The sequence below is a fragment of the Eumetopias jubatus genome, unplaced genomic scaffold (assembly GCF_037043125.1).
Source record: "Eumetopias jubatus isolate StellerSeaLion01/CBP00866 unplaced genomic scaffold, mEumJub1_p1.0 scaffold_16, whole genome shotgun sequence".
Classification (NCBI taxonomy): domain Eukaryota; kingdom Metazoa; phylum Chordata; class Mammalia; order Carnivora; family Otariidae; genus Eumetopias; species Eumetopias jubatus.
In genome coordinates, this window is record NW_028274822.1 from 8112669 (window position 1) to 8134006 (window position 21338).

Below are 21338 nucleotides of genomic sequence, written 5' to 3' on the forward strand. Positions count from 1 at the left end.
ACTAGTCTACCTTAGTGGAGGAAGGAAGAAATTTCTCAGAAAGGCTTCTCCCCAAGTCAGGGTAGGCTGATCAGCAAGAATACATCTTGGGTGGGAGGGGGAGAGGTTGGGGGGGGCACTTCCTCTGCACTGAGCTGAATAAATTCCTTCCAGGAATTTGAAATTTCTTGGCCTGACAAACAGGGTCTAATTTTCCTTGGGCTACCTGGACTGAGCCTTGTAAGGCCTGGGAGAAGGGGTGCATCTGTTTGAGGCATAAATGTCTTGTTTAAACTCACCGATGGGAAGAAAACAAATAGCTGAAGACTTAAGCTTGACATTTTTTTTTTTTTATCTTCCATTAAAAACTAAAGGTTAGGTTTAGAGTTAGATTTAGTTTTTCTATAACTGTAAAAGCCAGAAACCATTTCTTAAAGCTGGACTTTTATAAAGTCTTTAGAACAAAACAAAATTCCTCACGTTATAGTAGAAACTCTGTAATAATATTTTAAAGTAAATACTAGAAAATATTAGAATAGGAGAGCATACTTTCCTTGGTCAGAGAAAGAAACTTCTTAGTGGAAATACTGACGATAGTTAATAATTATTGAAAGTTTACACCTAATGTGGATGATCTCATTTAAGTGCCATGAGAGGAACTATTATCCTCATTTTAGACATGAAGAAAAGGAGGCTTAGAAAGATGAGTAAATTGCCCAAAGCCACACAACTCAGCAGTGGTAAGTTGATATTCAAATTCAGGTTTATTTAACTCCCAAACTCAATATTTTAACCTACAGATGGCGATTCTTCACAACAATGGAGCCCTAAATTTGGCTGAGCTATGGGGATAAAGATCATCTGAAGTTGCTACCTCACAAACGAATGGAGGAAGAGGGTTTATAAACAAATACATCGTGATATTAAAGTTATACAAAAACATCTGGGAGCATGGAAGAGGAAATGATTATGGATGATTGTGGCGTGGGAGGAATATTTCACAGTGAGAACATTCGGAGCATTTTTATGGTGTCTATTTTGGGGAGCGATCAATTCATTTATCTCTAAAAATTGATATCCAGGGAGGCATTTGCTGTCTTTGCCTTACGCTTCTAAGGGAAGGACATGCAGTAACTGCTCATAAAGAAGGTTTACTAGAAAGTGTAGATTCTGGCAAATGGCTGATGTGTTGGGGGTTGTTGGCACATGGCCACCAGCGGGCTGGGGCTCCCGGAGGATGTGTGAGGCATCTGGCTGCTACCACTTGCGGGGACGGAACACATCGAACACTGAACATACGCAGGCTCCTTTTACCATTGGTGCAGTTTTCTCTTTCCTTTTTTTTTTTTTTTTACTTGCTATACAAGGCTTTTATTAGCTTTGCAATTTGGAAAACATCTTATGATGAAAATTTAAACAGAAGGTCCCAGTGGAAATGATTTACAAACAGTGTGAACTTGAAACCGAATGGGCAGGAAAGGACAGAGGGTCGTAGTTAAGTGAAGAGTGAGTAAATCCTTTGGTTTACCTCCCTAATCTATGTCAGAATTCTATTTACTGTTTTCTGAAGGTTATCTCTAATTCTAATGGCCTGTTTGCATCCTGTCCTGAGAAATTGGAGCCACCGATGCCCTTTTGGTGAGCGTCAACTGCCTTCTGTGTAATCAGGTGCGCGCTGTGCTGACTCGGGGGGTCTGCAGCTTAATTGCTGACATAGAGAGGGTAGAGTTGGCAGGTGCATATTAGTCAGTGTTAATGAAAGCACAACTCCAAAAGTTACCACTTTTACAAGCGGCACCCTCCCCACCTTTGATGCAGTGAGGTTGTTCAAGCTGCTCCAAACCGAGTCACAGTATATCCCATATAGTTTTGTGTAAAAATAGGTGATGATATGTATCAGGGAAAATGTAAGGATAGCACACGTCCCAAAGCCCACTAATCAGGGGACCGTTTTCAGCCCACACTCTTGTCCCCCCTTCGTGTCAGTATAGCTGGTGGAAGACTGAAAGCCAGCTCTCGGGTTATGGGGACAGAGAGATGGCAGCTCATAGCGCTATCTGTGTTTACCAGGTAAAGACCAGCAGGAGCAAATATCTGTGGACTCAGGGCAATCCTAAAGCAAGAAGCAGACAAGCCAAAGGGTGTGCAAAGGGAAGATGGGTGCACAGGGTGGGCTGTGTGTAGGGCCAGACATGATGATTCCTTCTGTAGGACAGTTGCGAATTTTCCTCAGGGAGGAGACAAGGTAGTTTGTCCTTCCGAATGCATTTTTAAATTCATTTTTGCATTCAACAAAGGCTCGATGAGTGCCTGCAGTGAGCCTGGGACCATCAGTGGTTTTTACTAGATTGATTTGTCATTTTCAATAAATGCTTTGCCGTCTTCACAAATCCTGACTTAAAGACCCTGCTACACAATCTGTCATATAGTTATGAGGACAGTGACTACAAGTCAAGGTGATGACCTTCCACAGAAAAGCTCTAAACTCCTTATGGGGTTTTGTTTGTTTCTTTTTCCTTTTTCTTTTCCTCCCCAACCCCCTCTCACCTTTTTGGGTTTTTTTTGAGTGTTCCTCATACTCTCGACACATCTGCTGAAGGTCTTCGAACCAAAATCACAATTCTAGCAATATTAAACAAGTGGCATTTACTTTTGAGTCAAGAGTTCAAAATCATGTTTCCTTCTCTTGAAGTAAATGGTTTCCCTAAGTCTAGAGGTAGCATCTCTACAACGTGTTGTGACGCAAACATTTTTCATAAGTGCATAAGTCAGAGAAATAGAAACAGAATTACTTTCTAATACAAACTAATCATCCTTATTATCTGGCAAAAATCGGGAACAGAAAAAGTCTTTACTCACATCTTCTGCAAGAAGAGGTGATGTGATCCAGTCTCTCACAAGCCCCTTAGGGGGAGGGATTTTCCATAGTAGCTGCCTAGTCCTTAGCTAACTTGTACTTGTTAAAGCGAATTATTCTTTTTGTTAGTCTTTTGACTTCAGAGAGCACAAGACAGAAACCAGAAAAACTTACACTTTCAGAGCACCATGGAGAAGCATGGAGAGATTTAGTAGATTATACTGCACTTCTTTTCCAAACATTAAAGTAAATGCAGGATGTCAGTATTGATACATTGGTCTTTTAGAGAGAATCTCGCTTCTATAGTTATAGAACAGATGACAGAAATGAATCCAATAAACCTGAGCAAGCACAGTTTTGAGGGTGACAGGCAATTGAAGTTATAGGTATGTCATAATGTGGAATAGATTTGTTTTCACACCATGAATATTTTTTCAGTTCTAGTACATGCGCTGCTTCTTAATGAATCCCATTCTATGAAGCTTTAGATATAGAAAGCTTTTCCCCTTTACCTTCTGAATGAAAACCTGCTGAATTTAATTCATATTGATCTCAGCTTCACAGTTAGAATGTAGAAAATACGATGAAAAATTCTAAAGACACATTTTTATTCCTCAATGCTACCTGCAGTTTACTTGACGATGTCACACCCACCATCACCCATTTTTCCTTTGACTCTGGAAAATGAGACTATGTTCTCCTTTTGCTTTCTGCAAGTTATTGAATTATAAAATAACTCAGATTGGAAACATCAAATGTAGTTTCTTTTTTTTTAAAGATTTTATTTATTTATTTGAGAGACAGAATGAGAGAGAGAGAGAGAGGGCACACGAGAGGAGGGAGGGTCAGAGGGAGAAGCAGACTCCCCCCTGAGCAGGGAGCCCGATGCGGGACTCGATCCCGGGACTCCAGGATCATGACCTGAGCCGAAGGCAGTCGCTTAACCAACTGAGCCACCCAGGCGCCCTCAAATGCTCAAATGTAGTTTCTTGAAAACAAATGCAGATGTGTATGAAGAAGGGGGTCTAAGGCTCACTTTTTCCATTTTTATTTCCTGTTTTGGTAGTTTTATCGTGCCCTGATTCCATGAGGGTGAAGCCTGTGCCAATTACACACCAATAAAACAACAACAACAACAAAACACTATGGTCAAAAGACTCTTGTCCTCTGCTTGCCTTGACTGTCTCAAGAGAACAAAAGGAGAGTAAAATATATCAGCTTTGTCAAAGCATCACTAACAAGTTTATATCTGTATCTCTATATAATCTACTTACTGATGATCTAGCTATCCATCTTTCTATATCTCCCTCTCTAAGATATAACCATAAAATGAGGGGTATGTACAATGGTAAAACATATTGCTCTAAGAAGCATACGATATAAAAATAAAGCCACAGTGGAGAGAAATGTAGTTTACATCAAATACACTCTATATTTATTGGACTTGTAGTACTCAACTTTAGTCGATGCATATTCCTTTGTTACACAAAACAACAATCAAGCAAGGAAGAATGTGCTATTGAGACTTTACAGGCAAACTGTTCATCATAATTGATAGAGCATTTAAATCCTTACCTTTGGTGGAAATTAGTATCTGTGAGATAGATCCTAGAGTGTCCAAACTGTTATTGATTCTATTGTATTGTAAGTCAACACTGTCCCCCTGCAAGTCTTCATCGATATTTTGAGAAATTTAAATGTGTTCTGGCATTTTTTGCTGGATGCATATGAAATTATTTCTGATGTTGTGCATCAGTCTAAATGTCAGCTCTCCTTTCAGAGAAAAGTTCCCCACACACTTCCATGAAAACAACAATCTTTCATTTGCTGGAATTACAGAACAAACTCTTATCAAAACCCAAAGTTATCACTTCATTGGCTCCAACCTTTTTTGAACTTATTTGTATTAACATCTGACTTTCTTTTTGCTTAGAAATTTGCTCATTTGTATTTCCTCATGAAAATGTCCCATGGTTTTATTTTTACTTCATTAAATATCGATATTGTTAAAAACAAGACAACAGGCTCAATATAGAGTCACTTAGGCTAAGCCCCATAACGCCCACCTGAGACTTAGCACATAACTGAATTACAGTTTCATCTCTCCCAGAAAAAGAATTTTAAACCAATCAGTGGGAACTACCTGGTCTAGTGAGGTCATCAGTCCGACAGACTCCTGCCATCTCCTAAAGGAAAGTGACATCGCTACCCCAGGTCCATGCTTGGCCAGTAGAACATCCTTGTCCCTGCTCCCTTTGCCTTTAAGTCTTTTATATGTAGCTCCTCAGACCTCTTTTCTATCTGTTGGGTGACATGCTGTCTGCTCATGAATCGCTGAATAAAGCCAATATGATATGTAAAATTTACTCAGTTGAATTTTGTTTTTCAATAATCATTTCATATATAGGTTTATGTTTAAATAAAAATAACATTACATTAAAAGCGTATTTTCTAATTATTTCCAATCCCAAGATCATGACTCAGTTTTAGCGTGTGGTTGCTGGCGTTTGTAGAAGGAAGCAAGAGCGAGGTATGTGTCTCCTCTTTCTGATCCACAAGATTGTCAAGAGTCCCTTCAATCCTCTACTCCTTATCCTATTCAAGATTTTCTCATGAAAACAAACAACACAAAAAGGTAATAACTACCCATAAGAGGGTTCATTTAAAATATAAAATGCAATTGTCATCAACAAATGACTAAAATTGTTCTCTTTTTCCTTGCAGAATATACCTTTAATCATTAATTCCCACTGACCAAATTCCATTAGTCTAGTTTGGAAATTCTGGCAAGCAAAGATTGCTTTAGAAATGCAGCATTTCAGTTTCCTTGTCACCAAAACATTGTGTTGTTGTTGTTGAAACACAGTGTTGTTAATATGAGCAAAAGTTAAAGTATGAATGGTAAAACATTCTGAATGCCTAACTGTGCTGAAGGTCATACCAGTCATTCCTTCACCAGATATTTATTGGGTGCCTATTATGTTCAAATCTATTGTGCTCAAAAAATCTTTGTTGGATGAATGTGTTTTGTTAGCTTTATTTTTCCAAGTTCCCACTTCCTTCAGTCTTGGTCAGCTGCTTGTCGCCGAAAATTTTATCTGAAGGATAAGATTATTCATTTTAATATGGTAGGGAAAGAATAGGAGAAAAAAAATGCCAAAGCTGAGGTTTGTGCTGCTTTTGATGAAATACCTGCTATCTATCAATCTGATTCATCTGGTAAACCATTCCCATTTTAGTTGATTATACATTCATCATTAGGAAATACACAGAAGCAAAGTATTCACGCTTGTCTCCTGCCTTGCACCCTCCAGAATTATTTCTATGTCAAGGTTTTGGATAAACCGTAAGACTTCTGTGAGTAGGTTTATGTAGCATTTTATTACAGAGCCTCAAATCAGCCTCCTGAATGGATATTTAATTCTATTTAGAAAAAAGGATGCTAAGAAAGAAATCCTTTGTAAAACGGCATGAAACAGACCCCAGTACCAGCTACTTGTAGCTTTTGATAATATGTTTTGTATAATGTCCTAGTCAAGTTCCTGTGCCAAATAGGGTCTTCAGCCTTTAGTGACTTTTGGGATAATTTCTACCATGAGTCTATGAAGTGATAGCTTTAGAAAAGCCACGGTAAATCTCAGAGTTCCCACTGTGGCCCATGACAGCTGATAAATGTAAAAGGAGGAAAAGCAAGCAAAGCAATTTGCATGACTCCTGGCCCACCTGTAGGAGGCTAATGGAGGTGCTGCTTTATTATTTTCAAGTTACTTGCCTTGCAAACTGTAGATTTCTCCAACACTGTTCTGACGAGTGATGTGATGCCAGTACGCGCTACGAGGAAGAGATATTGATTTGGATAACGTCATTGGCTCAGTCAAGCTTGTCTGAAGCTAAAAGAAAAAGGAGATGTGTCAGGCTTTATGTAAAATATTAGGATGAAATCTGCTCTTTTAGAAGTTGAGGGTTGGGGCACCTGGGTGGCTCAGTCGGTTAAATGTCTGCCTTCGGCTCAGGTCATGATCCCAGGGTCTTGGGATCGAGCCCCACATCGGGCTCCCTGCTCAGCAGCGAGTCTGCATCTTCCTCTCCCACTCTCCCTGCTTGTACTCTCTCTCTCTCTCTCTCAAATAAATAAATAAAATCTTAATAAAAAAATAAGTTGAGGGTTAAATTTGGGGGACATATGACAGAATCTGTAACAGATACCTGTGTAATTTGCTGTTTAAGGTTAACTTTTTTAAAAAAAAGTAAAATTATGACTCCAAACATATGAAATGAACACTTGTAGACAATTTGATCTCATTCATTAATTTAGAAGGAACAAAAAAGATAGTACAACTGATTCCAAGGAGAATTCAAAGGGCATACAGACAATCAGGAATGCTGGTAAACAGCCAGAATAATAACCAGTTGTACCCACCAGACAAGTATATTTGCATTTCTATGAACAAGAATTATTTGCATTACTATCAGCTCTCTGCAATTTATTGAACTATAAAATAACTCTGATTGGAGGTGCAAGTGCTTTCAGATACAGATACTCCCAAATGGTGCCCAACACAAGACACCATTAATCCTCTTCACCCATTTCAGTGTCTTACAATTTTTCCAGACACTTCCTCCCACCCTTACCCAATGGATCTTTTCTCAAATGGATCTTTTTCTGTGCTCCTGCAATAGGATATTTTACATATTAAAAACGTGTTTTCCCTGAGAAGCTCTGTGTTGAAAGTGTGGCATATGTTCTTACTGGAAACATAAATTTTAACGTTAGCCCCAGAGATCAACACATTGTCACTCAGGTGCCCACGCATATGATTAGTTCAAAGAGAACAATAATTTACATTGCATTTTCGAGAGAGAAATATATTTTTATTGATTCACACCAGGTTTAAAAAAAATATCCAGAAATAATTTTATATGGTCTAAGTACACATTTCTCTGATGCAATCTGAGCAAATGTTCACTTTCTGACAGGCAATGGGCAATCCTCTAATCAATAAAACCTCACATTTCCTCTTTTAATACCTGACACTCGGCAGAAGTGGGAGCGGGAAAGATCATGTCTGTCAAGCCTAACTTCAGAGACCTGTATACTCCCCGTGGTCTGGCCCTTTCCCACTGCACGCCCTGCCTCTGAGACTTGCCATATTCTGCATCCGGTGTGAACAGCCTTCCTCCAAGACGCTGTCAGGAAAGCACCTGATATGCTGTCACAGGCCCTTCAGAGCCCTATAAAGCTAAGAGGTTTTCACACTTAATGGAAGATGAAGCTAAAGGGTGTGAACATATTTATTTGATTTCACATTTGATTTCACATTTCACGTGCCCTACTCAGTGAATTTAAAAGTCTAGCCCTGTTGAAGGTATTCTTTTAAAAAGATGCCTCCAAGTAGCAAACATTGTAACCAACTTTTATATTTTTCAAAATTTGGTGCATTTCAAAATTTTCCTTCTTATTGGGAAAATAGATGTACTAACTGTACGAACATCCCATGGTTGGTAGGTAGGGGTTCTGGGGGAGAAGCCAAATTTTTGGGTTATAATAGGGCAGTGCTTTCCAGAATCTTTGGGGTGCTTCTTAGCCATACACACTTCTGGTTTTACCCCAGACCTAACAGTTGGGAGAATCTCTGTGGGTGGGGCTATGCCTGCGAAGAAGGTACCCACAGACACACTGGATATCCATGACTGTAAGCGATAGAGGCAAGGCTCATTTTATGTAATTATCACTGGGACAAAAAGCCTTTCATCTTGAAAGCCAATTTCTCATGTGAGGTATAAACTAAATTCAACACACAGCATCTTTAGTTAGTGTGAGCAATGCCCAGTAATAAACACCAATTAATCCATAAAGCGAATCTCATATTAATCACACTTCTGTCTACCCTTTATTTTTTCCTAATATTTGTTTATTAGCATATAATAAGTCACCAGTGGTTAACTCCTCTTTCCCAAATTGCTTTTCTTTCTATTTTTTTTTTAAATTCTGGGACATACATTTCTTCCAAATGGTCAGTCTTAAGCATCATGGAAACACAGTAAACGTATTTTTTTTTTCCTGGAAATAAATAAGGTGAGAATTTCCTCCATACAAATTTCATCTGAATCAGCCTCTATTGTTTCCTTGCCTCGTGTCTCTATTTCTTCGTTTTCAGATTACAGGAGACCGTTAACCTTCTATTTCTTCCCTTGTCTCTTTAGTTCCTTTTTATTCTGCTTCAATATTTAATTCAGAAAAGTGAAATGTCTATATTTGAAAACGCAAATGTCCATATTCTCCCAATCTCTGTCTAAGGTACAACTCTTGTCCACCATACCTCGGATGTTTAAATCTTCCTCTACACATCAGAGAATCCATTCCTCAGTCATTGTTCAAAACCAGGCATCAGGTCTGCTCACAGACCACCAAGCCATTCTGCTCCATGTCTTTCAATGGAGTCGTGTCATTGGGAACACTAAATATGCGTTACTTTTGTGGAGGATTGAAGATGGCTGCATTCAAACACAGGGTGCCTGGGCTCCCTCCTCTTCAATCGGGGCTGACTGATCACTGCTCTGATGAATAATGGAAGTTAGACATGACACTGTCTGTTTTGGCTCTGCCTTCGATGACCTCTAAGGCAGATTCTCCTTCCCTCCACCTGTCCTGAGTTACTGTGGAAGTCTAACTACTTGGAGGTCGCCATGGTTGGAGGAAGCCCAAGCTTACCGTGTCTGTGAGCCATGTAATTCGAGGTTTGTACCTTTCTTAGAGAGACCAGCAGTTCTCATTTTACAGATGGAACATCACAATCCCCAAAATTCAGGAATTTGCTGAAGGTAAATTCCCAACTATAGAACCGCTAATAGAAAACAGTTCTCTTGATTTCTGAGTCCACTGCCCTTTGGACTTTGATGTTGATCTTCTTGGGAAAAATGAGTTTCCTTTCCAACATGTTACAATATGCAAAAATACAGCTCTGTACTTTGAAAGCACCTACCCTGCCAAGAAAACGCAGGGAGGTCCTGTAATTATTTGTCCTGTGTAATTTTTGTCAAGGTACTGGCCACCAACACTTTTTCCTGCTTTTGCCAAAATAATTATCCAGGTTACCTTATTGCCTTTTGCAATTTTCCTTTGCTGTTTTTGAGACTCTGCCTCCCTCTGTGATAAACATTAATGCTAATTTGTGTTCCCCTACATAAATTCATCTGTATATTAACAAAAAAACCTGCTAACCTATTAATTTTACTTTTGCTCTGTATCTCTCCATTTATTGACTAGAAAATTTAAAGTCATATTGCACTAAAGACACAGATCTCAACAACTGGGAGAGGAAAAAGTCAGCATTTATAAATACATTTATGAGTCATTCCCTACGTGCCTGACAATGTGCAAATTGGTTTCATATGTTGTTCCATTTGATATCCATACAAATTGTCAGTAATTATGCCATCTGAACTTTGCAGACAAGGAAAATGAGACTCAGAGGGATAATATAATTTGTTCATGGTGACACAAGAAGTGAGTGATGTCTCTGAGGCATCAAAGACGATGATGTTGAAGAGAAAGAAAAATTCTTCCCCTACCTTTCAAGGTCTTCTAGCTGGACTAAAAATTAAATTTACTTGATACAGTTTCACAGAGAAAAAAACCTCAAAGTTTTTTTATGTGTGCATGGAAGCCCAATAACGAAATTGAGACCCAAGGAAATGATCAAAGCAGGAAGTTTTTATACTTTTAGACAAAGAGACAATAAATCTGTGAGGAACTGACAGGACAAAGAAAACTTAACTTTGGGGGCTTCCATTAATAAGGAACTCTAAACAGAATTTGGACTATGGTAGTAAATTAGTAAAAAGTAACAAGAGGGGCTGACACAGGCTTCTCAGCTCTGAATTCCCCATCTCTGGTGGTAAGAATGCTTCCCTGTCTCCTGTGGTAAGAATGTTTCCCTGTCTCCTGGAACAGGGAGGGTGCCTTTCACATGGGAGGTTTCTTTCCTGCTTTCAGGGGGACATAGGAGGGTCTGAGTGTCCTTCTTGCAATGCTGTTTTTTAAGTAGCTTTAATTCAAAATAATCAATATGCCAATGTGGCACATTTGGGGGCAGCCTGCCCCTGGTCCCTGCAATGTCATTTCCTCTTCACCACAGTTCACTGTAAAATCAACTACTGGACCCTTATTCAGGCAGCAGATATGAGGGGATTTGTACCAACTGGGTCAATTCCACTGGACCAAGGCAGGAATGCACATGACTGTCCCCTCTGTTGAGAGCAGAAGGCCACAGCGGGTGCGGCCCAGTCCCGGAATTGTCACACACACACGCACGCATGCCGGCTTGGCTGTCCGCACACCTGTTAGCAAGCCCCAACTCTATCGCTGCCTTGTCAATTGACCTCAGGTAACACACATTTTTTTTTAAGACTCAATTTTTCCTTATCTCTAAATTGGACTTAATATAATCCACCTCAAGTGTTGTTATAAATATTTCATAAGATGATACTTTTAGAGTGAAGAGCACAACGTTTGTCCCACTTGAAGCGCTCGGTAGAAACTGTTGGCTTACTCTTGTCTGGGAGAGGCGGCTGACACAGGGGCGTTTGTGGGTACATGCGGTCAAGACGTGGGAATGTGTCCAAACTGAACTATGGAAGAAATGGCAATGAAGGCAGTCACCGTCTTAGATCCAAGTCTAAGAGCTTAATAGAAGTACAAAACCCAAGAAATATGAATATGAGGAATAGATGGTCAGTAGGGGCAGGTTGGAGAGGGGGGACACAGATGGGAGATGGTGAGCAATGCCGGTGGCAGGGTGTGGGGTGTGTGTGTGTGTGTGTGTGTGTGTGTTTGCCCACACACATAACATAAGCCAGGAAAGGCCAGTCTCAGCCTTCCCGGTATGATGAAGAGCTAAGAGATGTGAGTGGATATGTCAACATGTTCACTGGTATGTCCGAGACAAGACAGACTGGGTAAGGAAATCCACCGTGGAGAAGCAGCACTGAAGTATCCAAGTGGTCAGGGGACACGCCGAGGTGACATGTGGGATGTATGGTGGAGGTAAAACACAAAAGTCATGCTGCCTAATAAGGAAATGGTGAATACAAGTACAGTCCCGAGTTGAGAACTTTTAGTTTATTTGTTCCTGGGAAAGAGCTCATGAAACTTGAAAACTGTATAGAAATAGAAACCCCAGAGACCTTTAGGCATCCAAGCTTGGCACTGTTTGGATTTATTCAAACAGTCCTCTGAAGTTTGAAGGTTTACAGGCAATTGGTTTTTCACAGACTTGACTTAATTTTCAATAGGGGACAACTCACACTTAATCTTCCATTTTATTCAAGATAAATGAAAAGGAATTAGAAGATACCTTGGTGAGTTGGTACAAGACTAACGAACACTACATTGTTTATAGAGTCACTTAATGGAAGTTGCTAGATGTCATTTAGAATTGGACTTTGCAGAGTATTATTCTCTTTAAACTTGAACCGAAATGGAAGTTATCATTATACGTTTAAACTGTGTATTGACCACAATACTTTCACGGAGCGTAAAAAAGTTGAGCTTTAGAATAACAGCAGAAATTATTATAAACATATGCATAAATACTTTGAACACCATTCTTATTTGTCATCAGTAATGTTTTTATTTTTTTATTTTATTATGTTATGTTAGTCACCATACAATACATTATTAGTTTTTGATGTAGTGTGTATATGTATATTCTTTACTCATCTATTAATCTATTATTTGTAAGTGGATGCATTTACAGAGCTACTCTCTGAATATAGGAAACAGGATGAATACATATTGGAACATTAAATTTCATAGCTGTTGTAAATAAAATGTTTCACTATCTTTTGATTTTGAAATGTGGAAATATCTAGAGGCTGTATTAAAGTTTATATAATTAATTTCCAATGTCTGCACATAATGAAAGCTGGGATGAACTTTTAACAGTGGTTATAAAATTTTACCCACTTAGAAAATAAAGCATAATTTTTTTCTTTCCAACCATTTTATGACTTAGCTAATACCTGGGCTTTTACTCAAGACTAGTTGGCATTCTAACACCCTGAGTAGATATTATTATTGCTCCTTCCCTCCGTCTTTGAAGAAAAGGTAACTAAGACACAGCAAAGGTAAGTGCCTTGCACAAGGTCACACAGCTCTTTCTTTCTCTAGAGTCTACCTGGTTAGTTAGCCACTGTGCTGCCCAGCTTCAACTACTACATGTGCATTCATTGACTACACCCCAGAAATTGACAACTATGCTCATACTTTTGAAAGTAAGCTTAATTAACTCCCCATGTGATTCTTACATCAATTTTGTAGATTTTGGTTTGCCCACTACTGGTCTACATTTTTTCCTTCTATTTTACAGTACTGTCCCAAAGAGAACACGGTCTGATTCTTTGGGATGTCTGTGTATATGCCATAATTATATGTTTGTATGCTGAATTATCTTGATTGACCTTTGAAATCTATTGTTTTGGTTTAAGGAAATCATTCTCGTAATTGCCGTGAGCAGATTGTATGCCCATGGATAAATAAGACTCTCATAGTTAAAAAGATAAGAGAGAAAATCATTTGTATAGAGTTTCCTCATTATTCTTTGATTCTAGCAATGGAAATAAAAGAACAAAATTGTATTTTTTAATATGAAAATTGTACTCTTTTATGTCAGGCAGTCATTTTCCTTACACATTATCAACTCTAATCGAGTTGATTAAATGTAAAAAATATATATGAAATGCATTTTCTGAGGTGACATCTAGAGCATCTATGACAAATTTTAAGCAAAAAGAACATGATATAAATAAAATTTGTGCTATTATATTGTGTTACAGCACCACTTGCTAGAAAAATTACACACTGACCTCTCCCCATTTCCATCTCATTTGTGCATTTACGCAGAAATGAATATTTTTCTTTGTGTCTGTGTGTTTAGAGACTACATTTTCTTTAGTGTTCTGACACTGGAACAACAGTAAGTAAATGGATTAATTAGGATCACAGGTCCACTTTAGTTATCAACTACAATCATTTGTTCTAATTGGGCTTGTGTTGGTTCATTACAATCAGTGTCTATCAACCAGTAAAAGAAAATTTCACAAATATGCAAATGGCATTTCCCAGCAGGGAGCTGACCATTGTCCGTAGTAATGAAGGCTCTTGTCTTGTGATTAATAATTGATAAAATTGAGCAACAGAATCATGACTAGAACTTTGAAGAATGAATTTATTAGCAGATATTCTTATATATTAGATGTGACACACCACTTGCAATCACAAATCACACATTTAAACTTTTCCTAGAATTTCTTAAAATTCTCTGAATATACCTAGAAAAGAAATTGCAAAAAATGTTAAAATTTTTCTGTGTACTACTCATCAGACTATTTTGCTTCGAATTTTTTACATTATCAGTGTAGGAAAACTAGTTATTAATTTTTGTAGCAGATAGAAATTCCTGTAAAATGTGGGTATGAAGAACACTTTCACTAGAAGGAGGGCCAAACTGCCTGGGATAGAGAGTCCATTCTGGAAGGCCTTCTCATTTCTTCACCAAATTATAAATGAGCCCATGGTACTCGTGGTCTCGAAAGATATATGCACTTGATTTGAAAGATATTATTTGGCTACCCTTGGGAATAACAACTGAGTGTCTTCACAGTACTTCCTAAAACAAGTATTACAGTATTTTGCACACTCTAAGATGTCATCAACTGAAAGACAAAACACTATTTTATGCAGCATTCTGAAAGAATAGAGCTATCGATTAAATTGTAACTCATATTTGACTTGAGGGATGTTAAAATGTGAAAAAAATGTGCATCCTGGAATTGATGGAATGTAATAGTGTTTCCCTACTCATGCAACTATTTAGACAAAAAAAAAAAATCATTTCAGGGGCTTACTTGGGTAAGTTCTGTGATACACCATAACTCTAGGAGGGCAAATTCCCTTAATTTCTCATGGCTATTTGAATTAGTTTTCAAAGAAGCAGGCTTCATTCTTTCTCTCTTCTCTTGTGCTCCTCTCCCTTTGCCTTTCCCTGAGATGTTTTCATCATTGATAAGATGACACCATCACAAAATTTCCATCAAAGATACCAAAACCACCCCTTGAGCTTGTTCATAGGGGTAATGTAAGACAATGCTGTTTCTTCAGAAATATCTTTTCATCTTACATTATAAAAGGAAATAAAAGAATTTGTTTTCAAATGGTTTTTGTTCAAAAGGTTTATTGTTCTTGGAACAGTGAGGTTTTTTAGTTTGTTAAGTGTGTGAGTTTAACTTGCTTTTATTATGTATATTTCTACTAACAAGAGCATGTAAAATGACAATAGAGAAGGAAAACACTCTTTGTTTTCTAAGCAAGCAGTTTTACATGAGAATCTATTTTCCTTTTTTTTTTTTTTTTTTTTTTTCTGTCCACCAGAGCTTAGGACGACCATAGGATTGATAGCTTTGGACAGCAGTGCATGCGGCCAGCCCTGCTGTTGGTGTTCGGGGCATTAAAGCGGTCTTGCTATCTTGCTGGTATTGTAATAACACTGATGCTATTTGTCCTTAAACTACACAGAGTTCTTCTGGTGACCAGGTGGCAAAAATTACTGGAAATAGGAGCATTCCAAATCCTGTTTTTAAAAGGATACACTGTAATTCTTACTATGGGAGGCTGTCCTTCTGCAAATAGGCTTTTAAATTACTTGCAATGTTACAAGGTCCGAAGTTAATAATGACAAGGCCCCTCTGCTTTTATTTACTTATTATTGATAACATATTAGGAAAATTCATTTTTTTTAAAAAAATTATTCATGTCTTCTCAGTTGCTCCTTACCTATGGGCATTTTATAACACATGTAAAGCTTACAAACACAAAAACCAAATTTAAAAGGGAACTTCTTTTCATATTGTGTGTGTGTGTGTGTGTGTGTGTGTGTAACAGATCCATGAAAATTAAATTATTTCAGGGCATTTGAGGCCCTTGTCATCTCTGATGATTTCAGCCTCACCAGGCAGAATCATAAGGGCACATTTGTGATGTGGTTTCTGATGAATAGCTTCGATCACAAAGACAAGAAAAATTTTCTTGATAATGCAGCACATGGGCGGCGGAGGACCTATAAATGCTTTTAGTAACAGCATTCAAAGGAGTCTGATGGTTCTAAGAACAAGAATGATCTCCGTGAAAAGGGAACAAATTCTGGAGGTGCCATTTGCTTACACATCTAGCTTTAATCATTTCTTCAACGATTTGAATCTTAGTGAATCTCTCAGAAAGAGTTCTAGTTCAAAATTTACTACTACTTCAATCTCCCATGCACCCCCAAAACCAAAACTGTCCTCTGACATAAGATGCTTTGGTGTTAACAGGTAAAGAAAATATGGAGGATTGTTAGCCCCTTTTATGACCATTTTCTGAGTCCCACTTGGACAGGAGAGTGAGAAGCTGAAGCTCTGCATCTGAAAGCAAAATGGGAAGCATGTCTTCTTGTAGTGCAGAACTGATTCCTTATGGAGGGTTAAGTAAGGACCTTCCAGTAAGCTGGTGATTTAAGGAATCGGTCAGGGTCCATTGTCATGACCACAGAATGAGCCCCTGGGGTGTTTCTGGTAACTCTGACCAAAATCTTGTGATGGCATCATCTTACCAATCTGATGAAGGCATGGAAAATGTTTGATATTTCAAGGAGTAAAAGGAGTGAGATCATCTTACTCAGGCAGTATAAATTACTTGATCCCACAAACTTCTGGGTCACGTGAGAGAAAGAATTTCTTGCTCTTCTCTTGTGTTCTGTATATCACCAGACAGCTTACTGAGCAGAGTAAACCGTTTACAAACCTGTGAATGGTTAATCCGCGGCTAAGCTCTACTGAAAAACTTCCTGAGTCGGTTAATAGTAATTAATTCTTTTGTTATCTTTCTCAGTGAAGGAAATAAAAATATTTTTAAATAACCTCACTGATTTAATGATTCTTGTTATCCTTGTTATCTTTAGTGCAAATGCACTGTTTTATTCACAAGGCTGGGACTTTTTCTAAATATCAGATTCTTTTTTTTTAAATATTTTATTTATTTATTTGACAGAGAGATAGAAAACACAAGTAGGCAGAGCAACAGATAGAAGGAGAGGGAGAAGCGGGCTCTCTGCTGAAGCAGGGAGCTTGATGCAGGGCTCTGTCCCATGACCCTGGGATCATGACCTGAGCACAAGGTAGATGCTTAACTGACTGAACAACCCAGGCGCCCCAAGAGATCAGATTTCTCAAACAAGAACAGAAACATTGCCTAACTTCGATCATGGAAATATATCAAAATATGTTTATTCTTGTGTCTCCCCTCTTCCCCCCAAGAAGGAAGGTAATAAACAAGGGCAAACAGAGGTTTTAACCACACATGTGATGTCAAAAGATTATACTGAATTCTCTGTTACAGTTAAGAAATGGTTGTTGAGATATTATTTTTCATTTAAATTTGTTTATCTATAAGACAGTAACACTGTTAAATCAAATCATCTTTCTTTAAAAGGATGAGAGTAAGTGTGTCAGAAGCTTGAACATCAATGTTAGGGGAATTTATTGCTTATATAGCTCGTTCCTAATTTGATCTTGTAATGTAATAAATGTAAATGTTATAAAAATATGTAAACATTTTCTATGTGCTCATTAGCAATCTCACATGGCCCATTTTTATTTTTATTTATTTATTTACTTTTGTTTTTAAAGATTTTTAATTTATTTATTTGACAGAGAGAGAAAGAGAGAGACAGCGAGAGAGGGAAGAGAAGCAGGGGGAATGGGAGAGGGAGAAGCAGGCACCCTGCCTAGCAGGGAGCCTGACGGGGGACTTGATCCCAGGACCCTGAGATCATGACCTGAGCTGAAGGCAGATGCCTAATGACTGAGCCACCCAGGCGCCCCTCACATGGCCCATTTTTAAAACTGGAAAGCCAACGAGCAGTGTCATTCTTCTTATTTTGTAGGAGATACATAATAAATAAGATGCATCATTTTTATATCTGACATTTGGGGGTATCTTTCCAGCTCCCAAGTTGTACGTTTGCCTAGTTTGTAACACATGCGTTCATTTTATTTAAATAAGCAAATGAAGAGTTAGAGAGTGTTTAATACTATTTCATAGTTGTTGGTACTTCTTCTTCCAAAGAGATTTGTGCATGTAGAGGCAGTCTCTTAAAAGAAAAAGTAAAAATTACATCTGGGAGCCCTGGAAATGTTTACTTATGGTCCCAGAATTTGAGGAATTTGGGCAGTTGTCAGGTTGTGGTAGCATGGCCTCTGAAAACATTAGCTTGGCTTATTCTGAAGAAAGCACTAGATATGAAGTAATCTTATTAGTCTTAACCTTCAGAGAAAAGAGTAGCTGTGCAATTGTGTTCGAAATTAAACCAAATGCTCCATCTGCACATATGCACCAAACTGCTGGAGTCTCTGATTTTGTGATTCTTAGAAACATTTGGTTTCTTTGGTGAGACTGCTATTTAAACACCTGCCCCACTTTTCCATCTCCGAGTGCCCAGGTCCATGGTGCACCCTCCCCCCACCCAGCTGTCACCTGCCTAAGATCTTAGTCAGTGGACTGCTGGTCTCTAACCCCTAACAGCATTTGCTTGGCTTGGCTCTGGGGACATGCTTCTCAGCCACACAGGACATTATCATGTTTATCACACACGACAGCACCAAGAGCAAATGATAATTAAATTTTGTTTTGCAAATTTTTTGGCACAAGATTGTTAGACATACTTGAAAGGGATTATTTAGCGACAGTTGGGAATAACAATTTAGAGTCTTCACAAACATTTCAAGTCTTATAATTATTCAAAATCACTCCTACAGATGGATCACTATCGTAATAATGAACCTTTTCATGTTACTTGCCATGTGCCAGGCCTGTTCTCAGTACTTTACAGATTTTCATGCACAACTACCTCATAACACCAAAGAAGTAGGACTACTATATCCTCATTTTACAAAAAAAGAAAATGGAAACATTTAGAAGTTAATATCCCAAGATGCCCAAAGTGATACAGCCAGCCAAGGAGGGGCAGAACTGGGATGTGAACGCAGGACACATACCAAGGGCTCTCCTTTACAGCAGACAGTACGCTTTTGTAAAAGAGCTCTTGGCATTTCCTTCATGGCAATACAATTAAATGACGGTACTCATGAGCATCTTGCCTGTTCAGAACAATTATAAGTAAAGCTACAACTGATAAGTGTAGTTAATTGTTAGCTGTTAACTAATACCAAGTGACATCACACTGTTAACGTTAGTTGCAAACACCAGTAGATTCTGAAATAATTTGAAATTTGGTAGTTCTATTTTCTCACTGATTTAAGCCCTTGGGTAAATGTCATATCAGTTAGATAACTGTTAAAATGGTTTACATTTAACCCAAATCTTTCCAGGAGACTAAGTTATACCAATGTCTTATTAATGCTACTATAATTAATCACACGATCATATTAATCCTACTAATGTTCAAACCACTCATTCATCCCTATGAAAGACCAAATGTCCTGCATAAGGCCTGGTTTTCACTTGTTATGCTGAGGTATTAGGAAAGCTCTTTAAAGCTTCTCCTAGATAGATAAAAATGTGTATATACTATTGACAAAATTAGAAATGCATTAAGAATAACATAAGATCATTTGTTAAATTATTTTTTGTTTTCTTATACCTAAAAGATAATTTTGTATATGTCAAAATATTATAGAATGGATAACTTAAAAAATATTACATAATGGATAATTTTAAAAAATCAAACAAATATAATACTACATATAGAACTCTGTCGTCTTTAAACTGGAACAGAATTATGAGTGTCATTCCAGTGAGCGACCCACCTATTTTTCAAAACTGCACCTGTCCCTTCATTAATGAAATCTAATGCCTCTCTATAAATCTTGAAGAATAGTCACCTCTTCAGATTATGGCTAACAATCACTCCATTATTTGCTTTTCCAAGAAGTTAGTAGTTGAACTTATAATTTTTTCTCAGCTACTTGTAAAAGTTACTATTTCAGATTCTTTACTAAATGATTTCTTAGCTTGACCACAAAGCTGTAGTATAGTTCCTTATACTGTTGGTAAACAGTATAAGCTCCTTCTGCAAATATTTTATTATTGGCTCTGCAGCACATACAGAAAGAGAAGTTTCAGAGAATCTAGGACAAATATAAAGACAAAAAGAAAGCAGAATTCTTTCTGGCAGTAACTTAATTTCCCTGGTTATTTTGGGCCCACAGTTGAATCTCTGATGGTCCAACTGTATGTGGTGATATGCAGAGAGCATAGCTTTGTATTTCATTCTCTATGCTCCCACCCCTCTTTGGGTAACTGTGCCAACAGGTCATGGGGAGATACATGGAGATACAGGGAGTGCACAGCTCTCTACCTGTGGCCACAAAGAACTTCTTTGGGCATATGCTGAATAGGGCCTTAGAGACATGGGATTTGGTAACTGGGGCGAGCTCTCAGGGCTGGGGGGTGAGGATGGACACCGGGGTGCTGACGTGAATGGGCCCACAGGTACATGATGTGCATCAGACCTCAGCGACATTCATTTCCAAGCTGTTAGGTTACCGAGGAAGGAGCCTTACCCGGGCCTTCTGCTCCATTTCTAGCATTAATCTTTCATGTTGCTCAGCTATGGCCAGTGTCGCAGAATGGACCTTCTGATAGATCATTTCTCCTTCCCTTGTTTGAAAAGTGAATAGTCCTTCTCCTGTGTCACACATTCTGTGAGAATAGAGATAGGGAAAGAGATGGGTCTTCATGTGTTCAAGTGCGTAACAGTTCTCCATGTAAAAGATGCCCGTGCCCTCTGTCACCCTCCTCCTTGACTTCCATGGGAGTTAGGGAAGCAGATTCAGCCTTGACCAAGCCAACCAACCAACAAGCATATCTTTACGTGGTACGTGAGACGGAACGAAGGGCAAAAACCTATGACTGTTTGCAATTTTGAAGATGAATCATTCAAAACTGTGTATAGAAACAGATACAAGTGGGTTCAGCCACTGCTGTGCAGCACTCCCGTTTGTCTTCCTAATATAAGCAAATAGTTGTTTTCTTTAAGGAATTTCACATTTGTGTTATCATACCACTATTTCCTATGATTTGAGAGCTCCTGAAAGGTAAAGAACTTAAGGAAAATCTGAAATTTTATACTCACTCTAGTAGGAATCAAGAAGACCACACATTTTTTAGTTTACGGATTTGCATACATAGGCTGAGGCTTACACCGAGAGATCCTTAAGCAAATCTTGTGCATCTTAGGAAATGATCTGGCATAAAGAAGACCCTATTTCGGTGTGAGGATATTTGGTTTGAATTTTCGCTTTGCCACTTACCGGCAGTGTGACCTTGGACAAGTTAAATAACTTGCCTATACCTCCTTTTCATATCTCTAATATAAGAAAAATAATAGTCTCATCTCATAAGATCTTTATGATAGTTGAAAGACCAATCTAAATATCCACTGTAGAG

General features: G+C 38.3%; 1 protein-coding gene across 2 annotated transcripts in view; it reads right to left on the bottom strand.

Annotated features, from left to right (window-relative positions):
- The window catches only part of DOK6 (docking protein 6), a 360407-nt gene that overhangs the window by 60311 nt on the left and 278758 nt on the right, over nucleotides 1-21338 (bottom strand). For both annotated transcript variants that reach the window (XM_028102963.2, XM_088019411.1), the window contains 2 exons: nucleotides 20453-20591; nucleotides 6609-6726 (listed from right to left, as the gene is read on the bottom strand). In XM_028102963.2, the coding sequence (XP_027958764.1) occupies nucleotides 6609-6726; nucleotides 20453-20591 (257 nt within the window). The remainder of the gene's footprint in view (nucleotides 1-6608; nucleotides 6727-20452; nucleotides 20592-21338) is intronic.